Genomic DNA, 18,522 nt, shown 5'->3' with positions numbered 1-18,522 from the left:
CTAATATAACATTTTCTTACCAATTTATAACAATGTAAGCAAGGCTGTGTTTTTTACCCAGAATACTCATATTTCAGTTTGTTTCAACTTTAGCAGTGATTTGCTTGAATTCTTCACAAATTCCTGAAAACTTGGAAATTGGTCCCAATTTGGAAATTTTATTGAAGCAAATGCTCTATGTCATATGTCTCTTTACTTCTTAGTTCTAAAATACGGTCATAGAAACCATGCCATGGAATTGTAAAGTAGAAATATCACAAGTAGGCAAATCAATAGAGGAATTTATTGTGTATTTCTTTCACTGGCATGACTGATAAAAGAGGATGTGCGTATATTCGTAGTAAAACCACTATATGACAGACACTGTGAGTCCTCACACTTCCCATGTGCACCTGAGAGTTCTCTACTTCTCTCTTTCAAAAGTTACTGTTGCTAATACTGTTTTCTGTGTGATTGTGTTTTAATGTTTTGTGTGTCTGCTGTGTGTGTGTGTGTGTGTGTGTGTGTGTGTGTGTATGTGTGTGTGTGTGTGTTTCTGTCTGTCTCTGTGCCTGCAATGTCTGCTTAGACAAACGGACCAAACAGAAAGTGGTGGATGCCTCCAGCAACAGTCACTGTTTCTCTGACCTCCAGCCAGAGACCGTGTATCGTATCAGTGTGCATTCTCGTCTTGGAACAGCAGAGGGTGCTGCTGTCACCATCCTCCACTCGACAGGTCAGTCCTGCATCTGCCTGCTTTTTGCTGGCTGTTCATTCACCTCCCAGTCAGTTTAATTGCTAATTTATGTAGTTGACTGCTTAGCTATAACACTTACTGTCCTTATTTGTGTATTTGTATTTAGAGGAGAGGAAATAATTTTGTTCAATATCTCAGACTTAGAGTGAATAAACAATAAAATGTAAAAATGTATGTTAAACATTGAAATTTGGTTTCTGATGTCTTGGCTGTGCAGCCTCTGCTCCGGCTAGAGCCCCACTTCAGCCCCGGTTGCGCTTGGCACACAATGAAGGTGAACTTTTGATAATATACAAATGTCCATTATCATGCATGTGGACATTATTATCGGATGGCCCTGAGGATGAGATTATTGCACATATTAGCATGGACACTAAGAATGAGTGAAGCTGTGAAAAATGAGTCTGAGTGTTCATCTCCATTACAGTGTGTCCTGAGGTGACCATCAGAAACAAGGCGGTTAAAGGTAGGGAGCTCGCTTCAGTTTCTGATAATGTATATCAGTGGATGCATTCTGAAAATCTTGCATGGCCAATTCATGTCATGCTGAAGAGACACTTATTACTGAATTGAATAATGTGTAACTGCACTGGTTTGCTTGTATTTGGTAAAGGGTTTGACATGATGGAAGCCTTTGGGCTGACCCAGGCAGCTCACTCCTCTGTGGAGGGTGTGGCTGCAGAGACCTTTGTCTTCAGTACTCTTCCCAGCTACACCTTGTACCGGGACGTCCAACTCACCCAGAACACAAAGTGAGTCCCACTACTGCCCCTGCTAATACCACCTACTGTATCACTCTTCCCACTGTATCACAGTTCAGTGTCTGAATTGTCATTGTCAACTTACATGTCTGTCTCCCTCTTGTGTCTGTGCGTCTGTCTGTCCGTCTGTCTGTCAGCTTCATCCACCCGGCCGGCATCGCCCCAGAGCACACCATCAGCATGGTGTTCCGTGTTCTGCAGGACACCCCACAGGAACCCTTCGCTCTCTGGCAGCTCACCGACAACGACTTTCAGCCAAAAATGGGGGTGGTGCTGGACCGTGAGTGAGGGGAAGGGGGCTGGGCTGGGCTGAGCTTGGCTGGGCAGGGCAGGAAAGCACCACTCACTCATATGTCACCCAGGGTGTGATAAATATCTTCAGTTTGACCATGTGTCCCCAACACCATTGGTTCAAGAAGTTGCGTCCACAAAATGTATTGTTCAGAATGCAAAAATGCTAAGTGTAGCAGGATTCATGGTCCTCTCCTATGTTTGAGTCCATACAACCAGTACATGATTGTAGATGAATTAATGGCTGTCATGATCTAATTGACTTAAGTCAATAAACACGGTAAATGTAGTTTTCCAAATCCAACCTATTATGCTCATCTAATATTATAGTCAATTAACAATGAAATAAATTTAGCACAGCTATGTTCTGCCACTTACCATTCTGCTTGGTTTAGAAGCTTGATTATTATTCTATAATTAGAATTGCCATGGTAACTAAACTACACCTGCTGGAATGTAGGAACATGTACAGTATGAATATAAGAAATACCATTGAGCATATGCCTGACAGTATGCTTTGCAAAAGACATCTGCAGAAATGCAACCAGAGTAAGCAGTTTATTTGTGCCAAGTCATACAAAATATTGCATTGAAGCTTTAAGCAACAAGACAAGCATTTTTTTCTCTTTTTCTGGGAGGAAAAAGCCTGACAATGACTGCAGATTACTTATTACTTAGACTGCACTTACAGCAGTTTTGTTTCCAAAGCCACCTCTTAGGAGCCACATCTTAGCACTCAAATACTTCTGTTTCAATCAGGTTTCATATTAGCCCTGGATGATCAATTGTGATTGAGAGGTGTAACAATAATACAACCTGTAAAAATAATACAACCTATGGGCTGCTGCCCACTGGTGGGCTGTGAGAGTACTGCAGATAGGCTGCCAAGATCACTCTCTGAATCATTCATATTATTGAATGACAAAATACAATAGATTTTTAAGTTTTATCTTGTGTCCAGACTCCTGTATGTTTGGAATGTTTTGTAAAAAAGTAGAAAAATTTATAATGGCTCATCATAAGTATGAAGGAATATATGACACATTGATTTCCCATCAGATGTGTCCCTGTGCTCAAATGAATGGCACACCATGCATTACATTACATTATTGGCATTTGGCAGACGCTCCTATCCAGAGCGACGTACAGTTGATTAGACTAAGCAGGAGACAATCCTCCCCTGGAGCAATGCAGGGTTAAGGGCCTTGCTCAAGGGCCCAACGGCTGTGCGGAATTGATTGTGGCTACACCGGGATTAGAACCACCAACATTGTGTGTCCCAGTCATTTACCATGCCTGCTGTCATTGTTCTGCTAGCTTGCTGGCTAATTCCAAAATATACCTATGGTGGGCATCTCATTATTATGACCTTGATTTATAAGTGCTTGGGAGAATGGTGGGCCATGACATTCAAGCTTTTTCAATGGTCTGCCGGATGGAAAAGATTGGGAAAGGATGCTCATCCAGATTGGCAGAATCATGGGTGAACCTGTCCGTTTTAGAGCTAATGTTTGTGTTTCTCACAGCTGTGAGGAAACTGTTGCTGTACTTCAGTCTGGATTACAGAGAGGAGGTCCAGGAGCTGACTTTTGACCAGCCTCAAGTACAGAAACTCTTCTTTGGCAGCTTCCACAAGGTGAGCAAGGAGTGATTTAGTGTGTGTATGTGTCTGCATGTGTGTGTTTGGCTTTAAAAGTAATGGCATATTATTATCCAATGTAAACAGTAATGCGTGTGTTTGCAATTAGGTGTAAAACTAATATTCAAATCCATATACAATGTCAACAGAAATGCCATGGGAATAGTTAAAGATTTTACACAAAAATGTCTTATGAACTGCCGAGAAAATATGCTGACTGTACGTTTGGCACTAATGCATAAAACTGTAAAAAAAAACTAAAGAGAATAATATAGTCATAATGCATGAGGCTTGCTGGATATGGTTTGAAAGGGTTATGACATGTCCACTGTTTTATCTTGATATCTGGCTTGATCTTGATAATGTTGATGATGAGGATGATGGCAATGCCAGTGAAAACAATGATGATCATGATAAAAAATAAGGGTTTGTCCTGGTAGGTGCACCTGTCTGTGAGCCAGCTGAGTGTGGCTCTGTCAGTGGACTGCCAGCTTGTGGCTGAGAGACCTGCCCGGCCCCTGGGAACCCTTCCCACGGATGGCTTTGAAATGTTGGGCAAGCTGGTCAAGACCCGTGGGCCGAACAGTGGCTCTGCCTCGGTATGTCAGCCATGGATATCGCACACTAGACTTGCCACACTATGCTATATGATGCAAATTCAATCCATATCATAAAATTAACATAACATGAATTCAAACAGAAACAGACGCATGGGTCAACAGATGTTACAAAGCTTTTGTTATTGACATCCTATTCCCATCAATTTTGATCTAAATGTACATATTAAAGGAATGCTGCATGCTGAGTAATAATAAAATAATAATAATACATTTTATTTGAAGTGGCGCCTTGTACAGTACTCAAGGTCACCTTACATTGGGCAAAATACAAAATAAACATGGTGAAAAAATGACACAAAATATCCAATTTAAAATCATCAACAAAAGTACACAGCATCACCCTGGATATCCAGGATCCAGAGTGACGGTGATTGGAGAATAATTGCAGCTGCTTCTGTGAATTTCAGTTTCAGCTCCAGTCGTTTGAGATTGCATGCAACAACACGTGGGCCACAGAGGACACCTGCTGTGACATCCCTGCACAGGTGAGCCCTTGGACAGGTCTGAACACCTCCAGGCCTGGATATCTCCCCCGAGGTTTACTACTGCACATCATCCCTGTGCATTTTCCCTGGAGAGGCTGAAATACAGCATATTTGCCTCGTCCATGAGCTGCATTAGATGAAATGTCAATGTTGTTCTGGATGTTGAATGAGGGAGGAGGTGTCTGATTGTAAATTGCTGAGTGACTATTCTGTTTTTCCCGGCCCAGAGAGATGAAGAGAGCTGTCCTGCCCCGGTCTACGCCTGCACCTGTACCTCAGATATTCCAGGAGCCCCCGGCCCCCCGGGCCCTCCAGTGAGTCACATCACTTAGTGCCTGACCAACCCCGAGTATAACGTCACTGATGATGCAAATGCACTTGTTTACTATATTTACTGTACATACACTCACTGAGCACTTTATTAGTTACTTATTCATTGGATTTTCTAATCAGCCAGTTGTGTGGCAGCAGTGCAATGCACACAATCATGCAGATATGGGACAGGAGCTTCAGTTAATGTTCACCATCAACCATCAGAATGGGGGAAAAATGTGACTTTGACCATATCATTCATTCCTGGTGCCAGACAGGGTGGTTTGAGTATCTCAGAAACTGCTGATGTCCTGGGATTTTCACTCACAGCAATCTCTAGAGTTTGTAAAGAATGGTGTGGAAAATCTGACTGGAAGGTGACAGTAATGCAAATAACCATACATTACAACAGTGATATGCAGACGAGCATCTCTGAATACACAACACATCAAACCTCTAAGCGGATAGGCTACAGCAGCAGAAGACTTAATAAGTCAAAGAAATAAGTCTAATAAATATCTAATTAAGTGCTCACTGAGTGTATATGGACTCAGATGACTTTAGTGTATCAAACAACATATGTTGATTACTACCTTACTCCACGAAATGATGGTTACTTCATACCCAAACAAAGGAAGAGTTAACCCTGTGGATGAAATTGTTTGGCAGATAGATAGATTTTTTATTCATTTTTTGACAAGTTAATTCAGTAACTAATTAATTGTTTGATTGGCTGTTTCTTGAGTGCTGCAGTAATCCTTGTGTCCTCATTCCTCAGGGCAAACCAGGTCCTCGGGGTGAGAAAGGAGGGAGAGGCGACCAAGGCCAAAAGGTCAGAGTTTGGATCGTCAAGTTATCCCATTTCTGTACCTAATGTACCTACACTGTTGTAAAGCCAACCGCTTTCGGAGTGTAATAATGTGGTATAATAGAAATATGGTACATTGTATGAACCCTAATACATCGACGTTTCTTTGTCAACAGGGAGAAATGGGTCCATCAGGGAAGATAGGACCCGACGGTGTCATGGGTTCCCTGGGGTCACGAGGCCCCCGAGGGATGACAGTGCAAGGGCGAATGGTAGCCAATCAATTTATTAAATATGCAGTGTCATTCTTCATCTCCAGGATCCATAAAGTATTTTGCTATTTTCTCAGTAATGGGTCCATACATACAGTACATACATCCCCACACAATTCAATTCTTGCTTTTTTGATCATTGAAGGTTTCTGGCTCAGACAATGAGTATGTCTTAAATCCCTTCATTTTGCTAGAAAAATAAGTGAATAATTGCATTCACAAATAAGTGAAATAATCTTTGATTTAAGACAAGCACTTATTCTCTCCAATTTTTTCCCATAAATATTGAAATTATTTTGTTTATAAAAATAATGATCTTTTTGTATATTAATAATTCACAATAACTTCCCATCACCAGTTTTTTGTAGTGATCATGGAATGTGCCTTGTTTTGGCTGAGGTGTAAATTATAGCATGTACACTACAAATGATCAATCCTGGTGTGTAATGCTTATTTCCTATATCATCTGTTCTGTTCTGATGTGAAGGGCCCTCCGGGTGAAAGAGGGGAGAAAGGTGACAAGGGAAAGCCTGGAAGCCAGGTGAGCCTGAGAGAGTGACCCCACCTATCCCCTATCCCACCCCCACCCCTGCCCCCACACACACAGGCACGTGCCCCTCAACTCCTGTCCTTGTCCTTTGTTACGCTCATTTTCCTGTGCATGTGCTACTCTCATGTACTCTCCTCCCCAGGGCTCGCCAGGTCCACCTGGCTCGCAAGGCAGACAAGGGAACCCCGGACCCCAGGTAAGAATATTATTACTGCTGCCATACAACACTCATAGAGGGCAAGATGGAATCATTTATTTAAAAAATGCAAACACAGTAAACTAAAGATACCAGACATCAAAACAAAAATCATTAAACAACTTTTCTGGGGTTCAGAAACACTTCTGTAAAATGGTACCTTTAATAGATGGCGTACCCTCGATAGATATTAAGGTCCGACCGACAAGCACCCAATTAATTTTTCCCAACGCCTTCTGCAAGGGCTGACCACTGGCGCTTGTTGCCAGAAGATCATCAGCTTGGTGTATTTCCAGAGATAGAAGATATACAATATATTTTAAGTGGCCTGCAGAAAGGGCTATGGATGTGGCCTACCCAGAAGCACAACACAAATAGCTCTGCTCATGTTTATCTACATTTATCCACGTTTTCCAACAGTGCTTGAAGTGAAGAAAGTCCTAATAGGAGACCCAGTACTTAAGCCAAACAAATGTTGCAAAGACAGGTTCCATTGCAGCTGTCAACATTTACAGAAATATATAGTACCGCTGGGTCAAGAACATCTAACAAGAGATGATGTACATTTTTTTTTCACATCAAGTGGATATGCTCAGAATTATTAATTTCCCTCAATGTCCTGGGAGGAATTAGCTGTTGTAAAAATTTACCTTAGTATTTTGGTAGTAAAAGTTCACAAACCGGCTCCCAAACTAATAGTCTTATTGCAGTAAATAACTATAGCATGCATGCCTAGATCCACTACTAAGTTGCAGTACACATGGGCGATGAGTATGGGCCAGATTCAAGCACTGAGTAGGCCCTGCCTGCCTTTTGTTCTTGTATTCCATGCAAGGACTGACCACAGCCAATGATACACAGACACCAGGCAGACACTGTTGTTGGCCATTCATTGGTGTATTGATATTGTGTATTTCTGGCTTAAAACAACCCCAACTCGGTACCAAATAGGGTTGAAATGAAAATCTAGGGGATGGTAGATCTCAAGGAACTGGGTTGGGCAGACCTGGTGTACAACAAAATTTGAACAAAGACTCTTTGATCAGAAATATTCCAGTCATGTGCCTCACATGCCCTGCAGGTTACCCCCTGGTGCTGTCCATGAAATAAGTCTCAGTCTGGTTTTCTAGTTCAAGTCCATATGCTGTGTGCTGATGAATTCTGTTCTGATGTCTGTTGTTTCTGGTGGCCACAGGGAATGCGAGGTGCTGAGGGACACACAGGCACTCCAGGACCAACTGGACTCAGGGTAAGAACTGTGCAATTCTGTCTTTGAAGACGGGTCAAGCTAGAGGCACACTGGAGCAGGGTTGTACTTATTCTTCTTAAAGGCATCTGATATAATGCAAAATGGAAATGCTGTACATCATTTTTTTTATTGAAAATCCCTTTTCAGATACTAATACAGTATTTTCAGGAAAATATACACTGCCCTTTTATGCTATAGTCCATCTATCTATATGAAATTTGTTTTTGCTTCTGCTACCTTGCCCATTCCCCTATCCCCCCGCTCTCCTTCTTACATTAATTCCTACATTTATTCCTGTAAACTTCTGTATCTCATTCCGTTTTGTCTTTTCCCCATCTTTTCTTCCTTTCCTCTATCTCTTTTTGTCTCTCACTTTCTCTCCAAATCTCCTTATTTTCTCCACCCCCCCCCCCCCCCTTATCTGAGTGCAGGGGTTCCAGGGAATGCCAGGTGTGCCAGGCCCTGTGGGAGATAGGGGGCATCTGGGACCAGTGGGGCCAACAGTAAGTGGCTCTTCTGTCAGAAATGTTTTATCCATCAGGAAATGGATAAAACATGAAAGCTTGACTTCCCGTGGGAAAGTAGCACAAGGATGCACAGCAACACTGAACATTTGACTGTTTGTTACTTGTTACTGGGGTTTTGTAATTCATGTCCATCAACCAATCCCCTTCATCTGTGTCTTATACCATAGGGTCTTCCTGGGAACAAGGGTGAGAGGGGGGAGAAGGTGAGTGGGCCTGGCGGGGAGCATGAACATAAGAGATGCTCTTACAGAAAAGCAGCATATAAACTTTGCCTAAGAAATTGAAAATGACAAGCTGGCCATCCAGGTTTGACAGTATGTTAGACATTATCCGTTGTCAGTTGTCCGTAAAATAGTAATTTAGTGTCCACTTGTTATAGAATGAGGTTGCACACCATCTTCATTCAACATACTATGTATGATCTTTAAGTTCATTGATGCTATGGGGCATTGTCTGAAAGCCTTGATGCCAAGGCCGATCTTTACTGTACGGTCTCAGCACTAGATAACTCCTAGAGTCCCTGATATGTAGACTGACTGTTGACCCTTGGGATTCTGTGTCTCAGGGGGAACCACAGTCCCTCGCCACCATCTACCAGCTCGTCACTGAGGCCTGTGAGCAGTTGGTGCACAGTGAGTACCACATTTCCCTCATCACATGACAGGAGTGCATGAAGCAGGTCCCGAGTCCCTGGCAGGGGATGTCATTTAAATGAATCACTTTGAACAGATAAAAAAATGCTCCCTCATTCTTGTTGGGGCAACTCTCAGAAATTGCACAAGGCGAATGCAGAATTGAAAGTGAAAATGTATATTTATTGCTTACCCCACAAAACATCACAAAATACTCCCTAACATCCCTGGATCTTGCCGCTACTGAAATATGTGTTATTTTGATTGTGTTATTCAGGTGAGGTTCTGAAGCTGGACTCCTTCCTGAATGAGATGAATCGCAAGCCTGTGCCCCTGGAGGAGCCTGTGGGGCCCCCAGGAGAGCCTGGAATACCAGGGGCCAAAGGGCCCCCAGGGCAGAGAGGTGCTCAAGGGAGGCAGGGTCCTCGCGGGAAACCTGGGAAGCCAGCTTACCCTGGAGAACAGGGTGAGGATCTGGGCACAAGTACTTTTTCCACAGCACATAAAAATATTAATATTAAGATGCAGATTCTTTTTTTAACTCTCTCAAGCAAACACATGTGTAATATGGTAAATACTGGAGGAGAATGATATTTGGCCTCTTTATCATGTTTTATATCTTTTGTTTCAGGACGTACGGGGGTAAGGGGTGAGAAAGGCAATTCTGGCGGCAATACAAAAGGGCCATATGGAGCCAAAGGATTTGCAGGTAACGACAAGGAACTTTTCACCATCATGGCAAAAATACAGGATCCTGATTGGCACACAAATACTGATGTAGTGATTTTGTGTGAGCAGGTCCCCCAGGGGAGTCCAGATTGGGGAAGCCAGGGCCACGAGGGGACAATGGAAAGCCAGGGGCCCCTGGACTTGCAGGGGCTGTCGGACAGCCTGGGGAGATGGGGCCCCCCGGGGCATGCGACAGCAGTGGTTGTCGCAGAGGAGGGGATCCAGCAGGTACAGTTAACTGGCGGAACAATCACCAGCCAGCTAGAGTGCTATATTATTGATATATTTGTTAATATATTTATTTTATGTGCTTTTCAGATCCATATTTTGGTTACCGGCCCTGAACAGACGGCTCCACAACTTTGCCCAGGTCCTGTCAAGTTCCAATGAGTTTCATTTTTTATGTTTCTGCAATGCCCCTTGTTTTGGATAGAGCTGGGGCTGTACCACTGACACTGGCTTCCAGAGAGCTCTTTCCAACAGAACAGTCTGTTGACTGCTTGAGAATGTACCAGAGCTACACTACTCAACTACTGCAAGCTCAGCTGGGAACAGAACAGTGGATCACTGGACCTTTGAGAGCCACTGCCTCTCACAGGAGATGCAAAGAAGCCAACTCCAACATAACTTGCCTGGAAAATATATATTTTCTTACTTTGTGAATGGAATAGGTCCTCTTCTTCTACATCAAAACTATCAAAACCAAGCCAGAACTGCTATTTGTGCTTGGAAACCACATTTTCATGAAGGTGGCTATTTTTAGATACACTTGCTCAACACATTTTTTCTTTTCATTTGTGTATATTTTAAATGGGGAATTTTCATCCAGATATAACAAATGACTATTTTTGTGTTTGAATCACAAACAGCAGAATGCTTGTTGTTTTGCTGGTGAATATTACAACTTCTGCACTGAAAATGTTGTTTTTGTTACTCACATGTTTTTTTCTTTTTTGTATTTATTCACTGTAACATGTTTCACTGTAACTTCAAGTATTTCTGTACTTTGTAAATGCATGGCTGCCAATTGAGAAGTTACTTCCCTCAAGTTAATTACAAATCCAAAGTCCCAAGATTTTCTCATTTTAATGAAATGCTTGTTTCACAACATGATTTATACTGTGATATATGAATATATTTTAATATGTTTGTATTTGCCAATGCATACATACCTGTAAATTATGTTTATGAATATGTATTTGAATATATTTGTTGGCCTATATGATCAATTGAATGGCAGAGTGACTTTTTTATGAGCAGTCCTGGTAGTGTCCTGTGATTTTTTTCTCAGTGCCCAGAACTATGCTTTGAATACACTAAACACTTGGCAAGGCAGATACAGTGCCTCCATAATGTTTGGGACAAAGACCCATCATTTATTTATTTGCCTCTGTACTCCACAATTTGAGATTTGTAATAAAACAAATCACATTGTCAGATTTAAATGAATAATTTTTTATACATTTTGGTTTCACCATGTAGAAATTACAGCAGTGTTTATGCATAGTTTGGGACACAGCAATATTATGTAAATTAAAGTAGTCATGTTTAGTATTTTGTTGCATATCCTTTGCATGATATGACATCCTATATGTCTCTGACCTATCAACATCATCAGAGTCTGGATATCTTATTTTCCGATTGTCCTACACACAATTCCAAAACTCTTTGAATTTGAATGCATCTCTATGTGAATTGGTGGGTGGGCCTAGAATCAGTTGCAAAGAGTTTTAGTATGGCTTGTAGGACAACCTGAGAATATACAGTACTGTGCACCCGTATAACATTCTGTACAGATACGATTCTTTCAAAAATAATTAAATGAAACATTTTTGTAATTTGGCAGAATAGTTAAAAACTGAATAAAATTTTTGTGACCACCCTTTGGCGTTAAAAGTGCATCACTTCTCTGAGATAGCCAACGCTGTCCTGCAGTTCTATAAGACAATCAGCAGGGAGGTTGAACTTGGAGAATGTTGGAGAACTTGCCACAGTTCTTCTGCAGACTTTGGTTGGCTCCTTGCTTCTGATCTCAGACAATCTTGATCAAGTTTTATGTCAAAAGTAGTCAATTGCTTACAATATGTTACTTTTTAAAATGAAATACACAAATGTCTGAACAATGGTATAGGTATGCGGTATGCACCCACCAGCCATTCCAATAAGTTTATGCAATTATCCCAAAATCAGCACCATCTCCATTTGTGTCCTGTCTGTATTTGTATATTCCAGCCTTCAAATATGGGCAACAGAACATAAAAAATGTTCAGGACCAGTCGATAGGCATTATCCAAACGTCATAATGGAACGCCATCTAGCGGCTCATTGTTCGGAACCAACGTCATTTGCAGTGGACAGGCGGATGTAGTTTTCTGTTACGCCAATATCCGTTCCATAGTTCCAACATGGCAAGCCGAAGAAGCTCAACCAAAAGCCGAGGCAACGATAACAAATATTCTGTGTTATTGCCCACGTACAATGAAAGGGAAAATTTGCCTCTAATAGTGTGGCTACTGGTCAAATACTTCAACGAAAGGTCGGTATCGACAACCTATCTGTCTTTAGTTTTTAGGAACTTATTTGTCATACAGGCAGTCCGTCGTGAACTGCAGTTAGTCTAGGTTCTGAGTCTGGGCAGCAAGTAGAACTAATAATAATAAGAATATCTAACATGTTTCATTTTAAAGTTAATTATTGATCTGATTATTCTAAAGACGCTTGCGTGTCCTGTGTTTAGAAGATGAGAGCGTCTGCTAAATACCTCAAATGTGAAATGCTGAGCTAGATAATCCAGTTAGCTACTTGTACCGACGAGCTCGCTACTCGACTTGCAAAGCTTGCTAAAGCAGGTAAATATTTATTTAGCTTGTGAGCTATGCCATGTATCAATGGGGTGAGGAACTATGCCCGTCGGAGGACAGATAGTCATTTGCTTTAAAACCTTCCTAGCTAACTACCATTTTAAATGAGTTACTATTAGACCTATTAGACATGCAAATGAAAAATCGCTGATGGTTCATACAAACTACGCTAATTGTCAATAGGGTTTCCATGCGATAGCTAGCTGCATGGCAGGACAGTTCTGTCCTACCTTATTAAAACAGCCATTCCATGAATTCAGTAATGACTGTCAATTGGCTTTGTATTGCCATCTGTCCCCGGCTTTCTCCAAAAAGCCTGCCCTGCCACTAGTATTAACCTTTCCATCCATATGTTCTTAAATGTAATCATGAATAATTCTCGAGGGAATTTGCATTTATATAAAGAGAATGTGTGTGTGATGCAGTGGGTATGATTTCGAGATAATAGTCATTGATGACGGAAGCCCAGATGGGACGCTGGAGGTGGCAGAACAATTGCAGAAGATTTACGGTGAAGACAGGATCGTAAGTAAAGTCTTGGTCAGCTTGTCAGAAATGGCTAGGATTGCAAGATTGTTAAATGTTTGCATGTATTGTACATATTTTGCATGAATTCGTTACATTCTTGCTTTTCACTGTTTGAAATGAGTTTTAATTAAACCAATGTATAACTTTCTGTTAACCGTCAGTTCTTGAATGCTTATTTTACTCTATACGTTTTCAGCTTCTTAGACCAAGAGCCAAGAAGTTAGGGTTGGGTAAGTGGGTCCTGTAATTTTTGTGTTCAGACCATGATTTGTATCAGGGATCACCCTGCTCTGCTTCGCTTGGTGAATATTAACCAGTGAAAAAACTTAAATAGAAAAATTTTAATGATAATGAAAATTACATCTGCCTGTTTTACTATTTATTTGTTTAGTATTTACAAATGCAGTCATGACGTCTGTACTTGAGTTGACTGATAAATTATTATTTCCCTAGTGCAATAGACCCAATCCATTTGGCAGATTTACAAGTAGTACTTTTGCATGTGCTTTCAATGTAAACATGATGAAATTCTGTTTGCAGGGACTGCCTACATCCATGGCATGAAACATGCCACAGGGAACTTTGTCTTTATTATGGATGCAGACCTCTCTCACCACGTAAGGAGGCATCACCTTTCAAAGTGCCCTGCTATTGATACTGCAGTAGAATAGTCCCTGCCTTGTGACAATGTTGCTGACTTGTCTTATAATCAAAAAAATAAATCATGTTTTTCTTCATCTTTTTTTTTTTTCTTTCAGCCTAAATTTATTGCAGAATTTATTGAGTAAGTATCTGCATACTTTCTGAAAATGAGTTCTGTCTGTTATTCTAGAGACAACAGCTGATCTTTACATTGTGGCACAAATGCTAATTTTCAGGAAAAGTGAAACTGAATATAATATTTATCAATAATATAAATCTTAGGATCATATGGTAGCTCAGGGCGGTACATCACGAAGCAGGATGACTGAGTTAGCTGGATTGGCTCAAGTAAAACCCAGAATCCTTCCCAAACATTGACCTAAGTTAAAGCGTCTGTTCTTGGTTTTACTAGTCGAACCAATCCAGCAAACTCAGTAATCCTGCTTTGTGATATACCCCCCAGGTACTGCTTGGAATAACATTTATTTATTTATTTATTTATTTATTTATTTGGGTCTAGTGGTGTGGAATCAGGGCCTCATTGTTAATACAGACTAGGTTATATGCTTACTCGTGTGTAATTGTTGCATCCACGAGAACCTTTATTGTTCAATATGAAGAATGCTCACATGCCAATGGTATTTTCATTAGTCCTCTTAAGTGTTCAGTATTCATCATCACCATTTACCATTTCGATTTTAAGTTAACAGCCAAAGTCAAGTACCTTAGTTGATGGTCAAGATTGTACAATACAAGTTTTAGGTTGGTGGCCTTATTAAAGTTGTAAAGCCATAAAAATGTACTATATTGTGAACAATGAAAACTATAAATGGAGAGGCATGAAGAAATCCATGTCCTGTCAGTTATCACGGATTAGGGTAATTGGTAGACAAATAATGTAAATGAATGCATGAAGTTCCTCAACCATTTTAAGATCTTTGCCTGATGCTTGTCATTATTGTAATTAAGCAACATCAGTTGATTATACTGATGATGGATTATAAATGGACGACATGAGTCAGCAGTAATAGGCTATTGTGTTTGTGTTGTAGGAAACAGCGGGAAGGAGGGTTTGACCTGGTCTCTGGGACTAGGTACAGTGGAAATGGGGGCGTGTATGGCTGGGACTTGCGCAGGAAACTCATCAGGTACCTGGCTGATGCACTCCTCCCTCTGTTCAGTCTACAGTAGGGCTGTTGAAATTCCTACTTTGCAACTGTGCTATAAATGCTGCTCCTTTCCTCACAGTCGAGGGGCCAACTTCATCACTCAGGTGCTGCTGAGACCAGGAGCATCGGACCTAACAGGCAGCTTCAGGTGAGGATAAAGGTTAATGTACAGATAATGGGGAGTGAGGATCCTCAGGGGTTTGGGATGAATTCCTATCCGTAGTTTCCACTTTGTTTTTTTGCACAATACTTAAGGGGTTAAAGGGAATGTGAGCCTTTAACCCCTTAAGTATTGCCCCTTTTCTTGACACACGATGATATTCCCAAACAAAATGGTTACTACTCTTGAACCCCTTTGACTACAGGCATAATTCTAGTCTCTTCTGAAAGATAGCCCTTTGGGGTTTGTTTTTCAAGAGTCATAATTACTCTAATTATTCAAACTAAAAGTTACAGAAGCGCAAACGCAGTGAAAGTGGAACTTTTTTCTCATTGAAAAGATTTTCTGTTTTTGACTGGATACAGATTATTGTAGCTTTGGCTGGTGTGCTTATAAGCACAATGGAGCCAAGTCACAACACTGGACAAATCCCCTTTCAAATTTAAGGACAATGTCGCCAAAAATGAGCATTCTGCATAGTTTTTTTCTAATCTATGTCTAGGCAGTTTTCCAAAAAGGACATTTGGAGACTAAACTATATTTAAAAAAAGGTGTTTGCACTTCACTCCGCTGGCCAAGTAAATTCTAAGTAAACAATGGACATTCTTTTGATGTTTCTGACATTTCCTTATTTCTTCTAGTACGTGGATTTCAAAAATGTAGAGAAGTTCCCCCCCACGCTTGTTTTGCCACCCACGTTACAAAATAAGGAACTGTTGTCGCTAAAGCAATGATGTCTTGAAATAGGTTATAAAGATAGAACTGCAAGTCTTAACTCTTTCAAATGGTATATCCTGTTACCATAGAGATTGAAAATGGCACCATGAATCTCCTCACCAACCCAGCCATTCGTATTCATATACACTCAGTGAACTCTTAATTCAGTAGACCTGTGTGTATGGTGTATGGTGTATAGGGCGGCCTGTAGCGTAGTGGTTAAGGTACATGACTGGGACCCACAAGGTTGGCGGGTTCGATTCCCGGTGTAGCCACAATGAGATCCGCACAGCCACAAGGCCCTTAACCCTGCATTGTCTCCTGCTTGGTCTAATCAACTGTACGTCGCTCTGGATAAGAGGATAAGAGCATCTGCCAAATGCCTATAATGTAATGTTGGTCATGAGGTTCCGTTATTCTTCAGTCCAAATATGAGAGTGGGGAAAAAATGTGATCTAAGTGACTTTGAACATGGACTGATTGTTGGTGCCAGCAAGGGTGGTTTGAGTATCTCAGAAACTGTTGATCTGATATTTGAACACTAGACTGTTGTGCGCAAAAACAAAAAAAAAGAAAATCCAGTGAGTGGCAGTTCTGTGGGCGAAAACTTGTTAATGATTCATTGGACTCACTGTTTCAGCCTGGCTCTGTCTTCTACTCAATTTTGAAAAAAGCATTTTTCGTGTGGTGAAATAGGTGCACTTATAATGAAAGTGAAAACCTACGGGATGGTAGCTTTCCAGGAACAGGGTTGGTGACCCCCTGACATAGAGGTACACTGAAAAGGGTACACTGACATCACGATTGCAGCAGGGCCAGAGTGGACTGCAGAAAGCGTTTTTCAAACTTTATAGGGAAGCAGAACACTGTTTCTACCCGGTTTTTTTTTTAGGTTTTTTTTGCCAAAATGATATTATATTAATAATATGTACAGAAATGTTGAAATAATGTTTCATATATGAAGTAGGCATATAAAAAAAACATTTCATACATACATCTGAGCATCTCAGACCTTTAAGTGGATGGGCTACAGCAGCAGAAGACCAAAATTACTGTAGGTGACTACACAAAGGAAAGAAATCTGCACAAAGGAATCTGTGACTGCACAAAGGAAAGAAATCCAATAGATTTTAAGAAAAACAGCAGATCATGTTGACTCTCCAATAATTTTTTTTTTTTTTTAATTACACTGAAACAACTCTGAAGCAACTACTTGTCATATAATTCTGGAGATAATGCAGCATAGCTACAACATGATTTTTATTTGATTGTTCTTAGGCTCTACAAGAAAGAGGTGCTGGAGCAGTTGGTGGAGCAATGTGTGTCCAAGGGCTATGTTTTTCAGATGGAGATGATTGTCAGAGCCCGACAGTTAGGTTACAGTATTGGAGAGGTGAGGCAAACTTTTTGATTTGTTGATTTTACAGTTCCGCTTTAATGATTCTGTTTTTTTGCCATTCAGTGAAAAATCTGCTTACATTCCTGTATCTTTTAAAATGAATTTCTCTCTCCGGACAGGTTCCAATCTCATTTGTGGATCGTGTTTATGGAGAATCAAAACTGGGAGGAAATGAAATAGTCTCTTTTTTGAAAGGACTTCTGACTCTTTTTGCCACAACATGAGTTTGACATCTTTCCTTGGACATTTTGATTCTGATTTTTTCCTAGGATCTGTCCTATGTACCCCACCAACTCCATCCTTTATTGCAGGCTGGAGTGGTTTCATTCACACCACTGTTTAGAGTTCTGAAGCTCCACAAGACTGGATACAGGGAGGCCAATCCTGTGTAGCCCCTTTCTGTACATCATGAGTAAACCCCATACCAATTTGTCTTCTCTCCTAATCCTTACACCAGGTTGCATCTTGTCTGTGCTTTAATAGAAATTGACTGTTTTTTTAAAGGCCCACATGCATATTATATATGTTTCTGAGCTTTTCATATCATCCTGAAGCTTTAAATTTCTGCTCCTTCCTCATCCAAGTAAAACAATTGCAATTTTGGTAGAAGTATGCATATTTTAGGGTCTACTATTTTTTCCTATTGTTTGTAAAACGATTTGATGTGATATTACATGTCTTTGCATAATTATTAGATGGCATTGCTAAATGTTAACATAGAGAGCTCTGTGGGCACAGTTACAGCCTTTTCCAAAAACCTACGTCACTTCTCTTTGCAAACATTTTGTGGCCATTTTAGATGCTAAATCCAGGAAGAAAACTGGTGTGTAGGCCTTTAAAAGATTCTGCTGCATATTGTAGCTACAATGAATGTTGTGGAGAAAGAAACTGCTTGATTCCTTTGTATGACACATTTAAAAGTACATTGATCATAATCATAAATAAATATTTTCCAATGCTGGGCAACATTTAATTGGATACTGTTTTATTTGAGTCAACATTGAGTCAAACATTCAGAGTGATTTTGAGTGATATTGCTGTCAAAGTTGGAAGTTACGTACTGTACTATGACCCTGTTTGAAAAGATATGTGATAATGACCTTAATTTAATTGTCCTTTTGTAGATGTCCACCAAGCTGTCTTGCCTTCAGTTGGCTTAGGGCAGAGAAATGTATGTCAACTTTCTTTAAGCACTTTCTTGATTGTCAGTCTACAGGTAATTACACAGAGTCTTATCCT

General features: G+C 40.6%; 2 protein-coding genes across 2 annotated transcripts in view; both read left to right on the top strand.

Annotated features, from left to right (window-relative positions):
• The window catches only part of LOC133138698 (collagen alpha-1(XIV) chain), a 31,399-nt gene extending 20,147 nt beyond the window's left edge, over window positions 1–11,252 (top strand). The window contains exons 22-42 of the mRNA XM_061257659.1: window positions 569–715; window positions 954–1,010; window positions 1,164–1,202; window positions 1,350–1,488; window positions 1,635–1,777; window positions 3,315–3,424; window positions 3,868–4,026; window positions 4,455–4,532; window positions 4,760–4,846; window positions 5,623–5,676; window positions 5,829–5,924; window positions 6,412–6,465; window positions 6,617–6,670; window positions 7,866–7,919; window positions 8,351–8,422; window positions 8,614–8,649; window positions 9,012–9,078; window positions 9,356–9,544; window positions 9,710–9,787; window positions 9,877–10,035; window positions 10,126–11,252. Coding sequence (XP_061113643.1) covers window positions 569–715; window positions 954–1,010; window positions 1,164–1,202; window positions 1,350–1,488; window positions 1,635–1,777; window positions 3,315–3,424; window positions 3,868–4,026; window positions 4,455–4,532; window positions 4,760–4,846; window positions 5,623–5,676; window positions 5,829–5,924; window positions 6,412–6,465; window positions 6,617–6,670; window positions 7,866–7,919; window positions 8,351–8,422; window positions 8,614–8,649; window positions 9,012–9,078; window positions 9,356–9,544; window positions 9,710–9,787; window positions 9,877–10,035; window positions 10,126–10,151 — 1,898 coding nt within the window. The 3' untranslated portion in view covers window positions 10,152–11,252. The remainder of the gene's footprint in view (window positions 1–568; window positions 716–953; window positions 1,011–1,163; window positions 1,203–1,349; window positions 1,489–1,634; window positions 1,778–3,314; window positions 3,425–3,867; window positions 4,027–4,454; window positions 4,533–4,759; window positions 4,847–5,622; window positions 5,677–5,828; window positions 5,925–6,411; window positions 6,466–6,616; window positions 6,671–7,865; window positions 7,920–8,350; window positions 8,423–8,613; window positions 8,650–9,011; window positions 9,079–9,355; window positions 9,545–9,709; window positions 9,788–9,876; window positions 10,036–10,125) is intronic.
• An 897-nt stretch (window positions 11,253–12,149) lies between these two features.
• Window positions 12,150–18,256, top strand: dpm1 (dolichyl-phosphate mannosyltransferase subunit 1, catalytic). Its single transcript, XM_061258132.1, has 9 exons — window positions 12,150–12,343; window positions 13,094–13,193; window positions 13,393–13,426; window positions 13,737–13,813; window positions 13,955–13,980; window positions 14,891–14,986; window positions 15,087–15,155; window positions 17,163–17,277; window positions 17,403–18,256. Exons 1-9 carry the CDS (start codon window positions 12,213–12,215, stop codon window positions 17,505–17,507), a joined length of 753 nt encoding a protein of 250 aa, XP_061114116.1. The 5' UTR covers window positions 12,150–12,212; the 3' UTR covers window positions 17,508–18,256.
• Window positions 18,257–18,522: the final 266 nt, after the last annotated feature.

This window comes from Conger conger, chromosome 10 (assembly GCF_963514075.1).
Source record: "Conger conger chromosome 10, fConCon1.1, whole genome shotgun sequence".
Lineage (NCBI taxonomy): Eukaryota > Metazoa > Chordata > Actinopteri > Anguilliformes > Congridae > Conger > Conger conger.
This window is presented reverse-complemented; position numbering and strand designations above follow the sequence as displayed.

Excerpts from the sequence above, each read along its gene's own strand:
- dpm1 (XM_061258132.1), top strand. The coding sequence starts at position 12,213 with ATGGCAAGCCGAAGAAGCTCAACCAAAAGCCGAGGCAACGATAACAAA. Across the intron at positions 14,987-15,086 it reads TTGCGCAGGAAACTCATCAG|TCGAGGGGCCAACTTCATCA; the intron begins GTACCTGGCTGA and ends CTTTCCTCACAG. Across the intron at positions 17,278-17,402 it reads TAGGTTACAGTATTGGAGAG|GTTCCAATCTCATTTGTGGA; the intron begins GTGAGGCAAACT and ends CTCTCCGGACAG.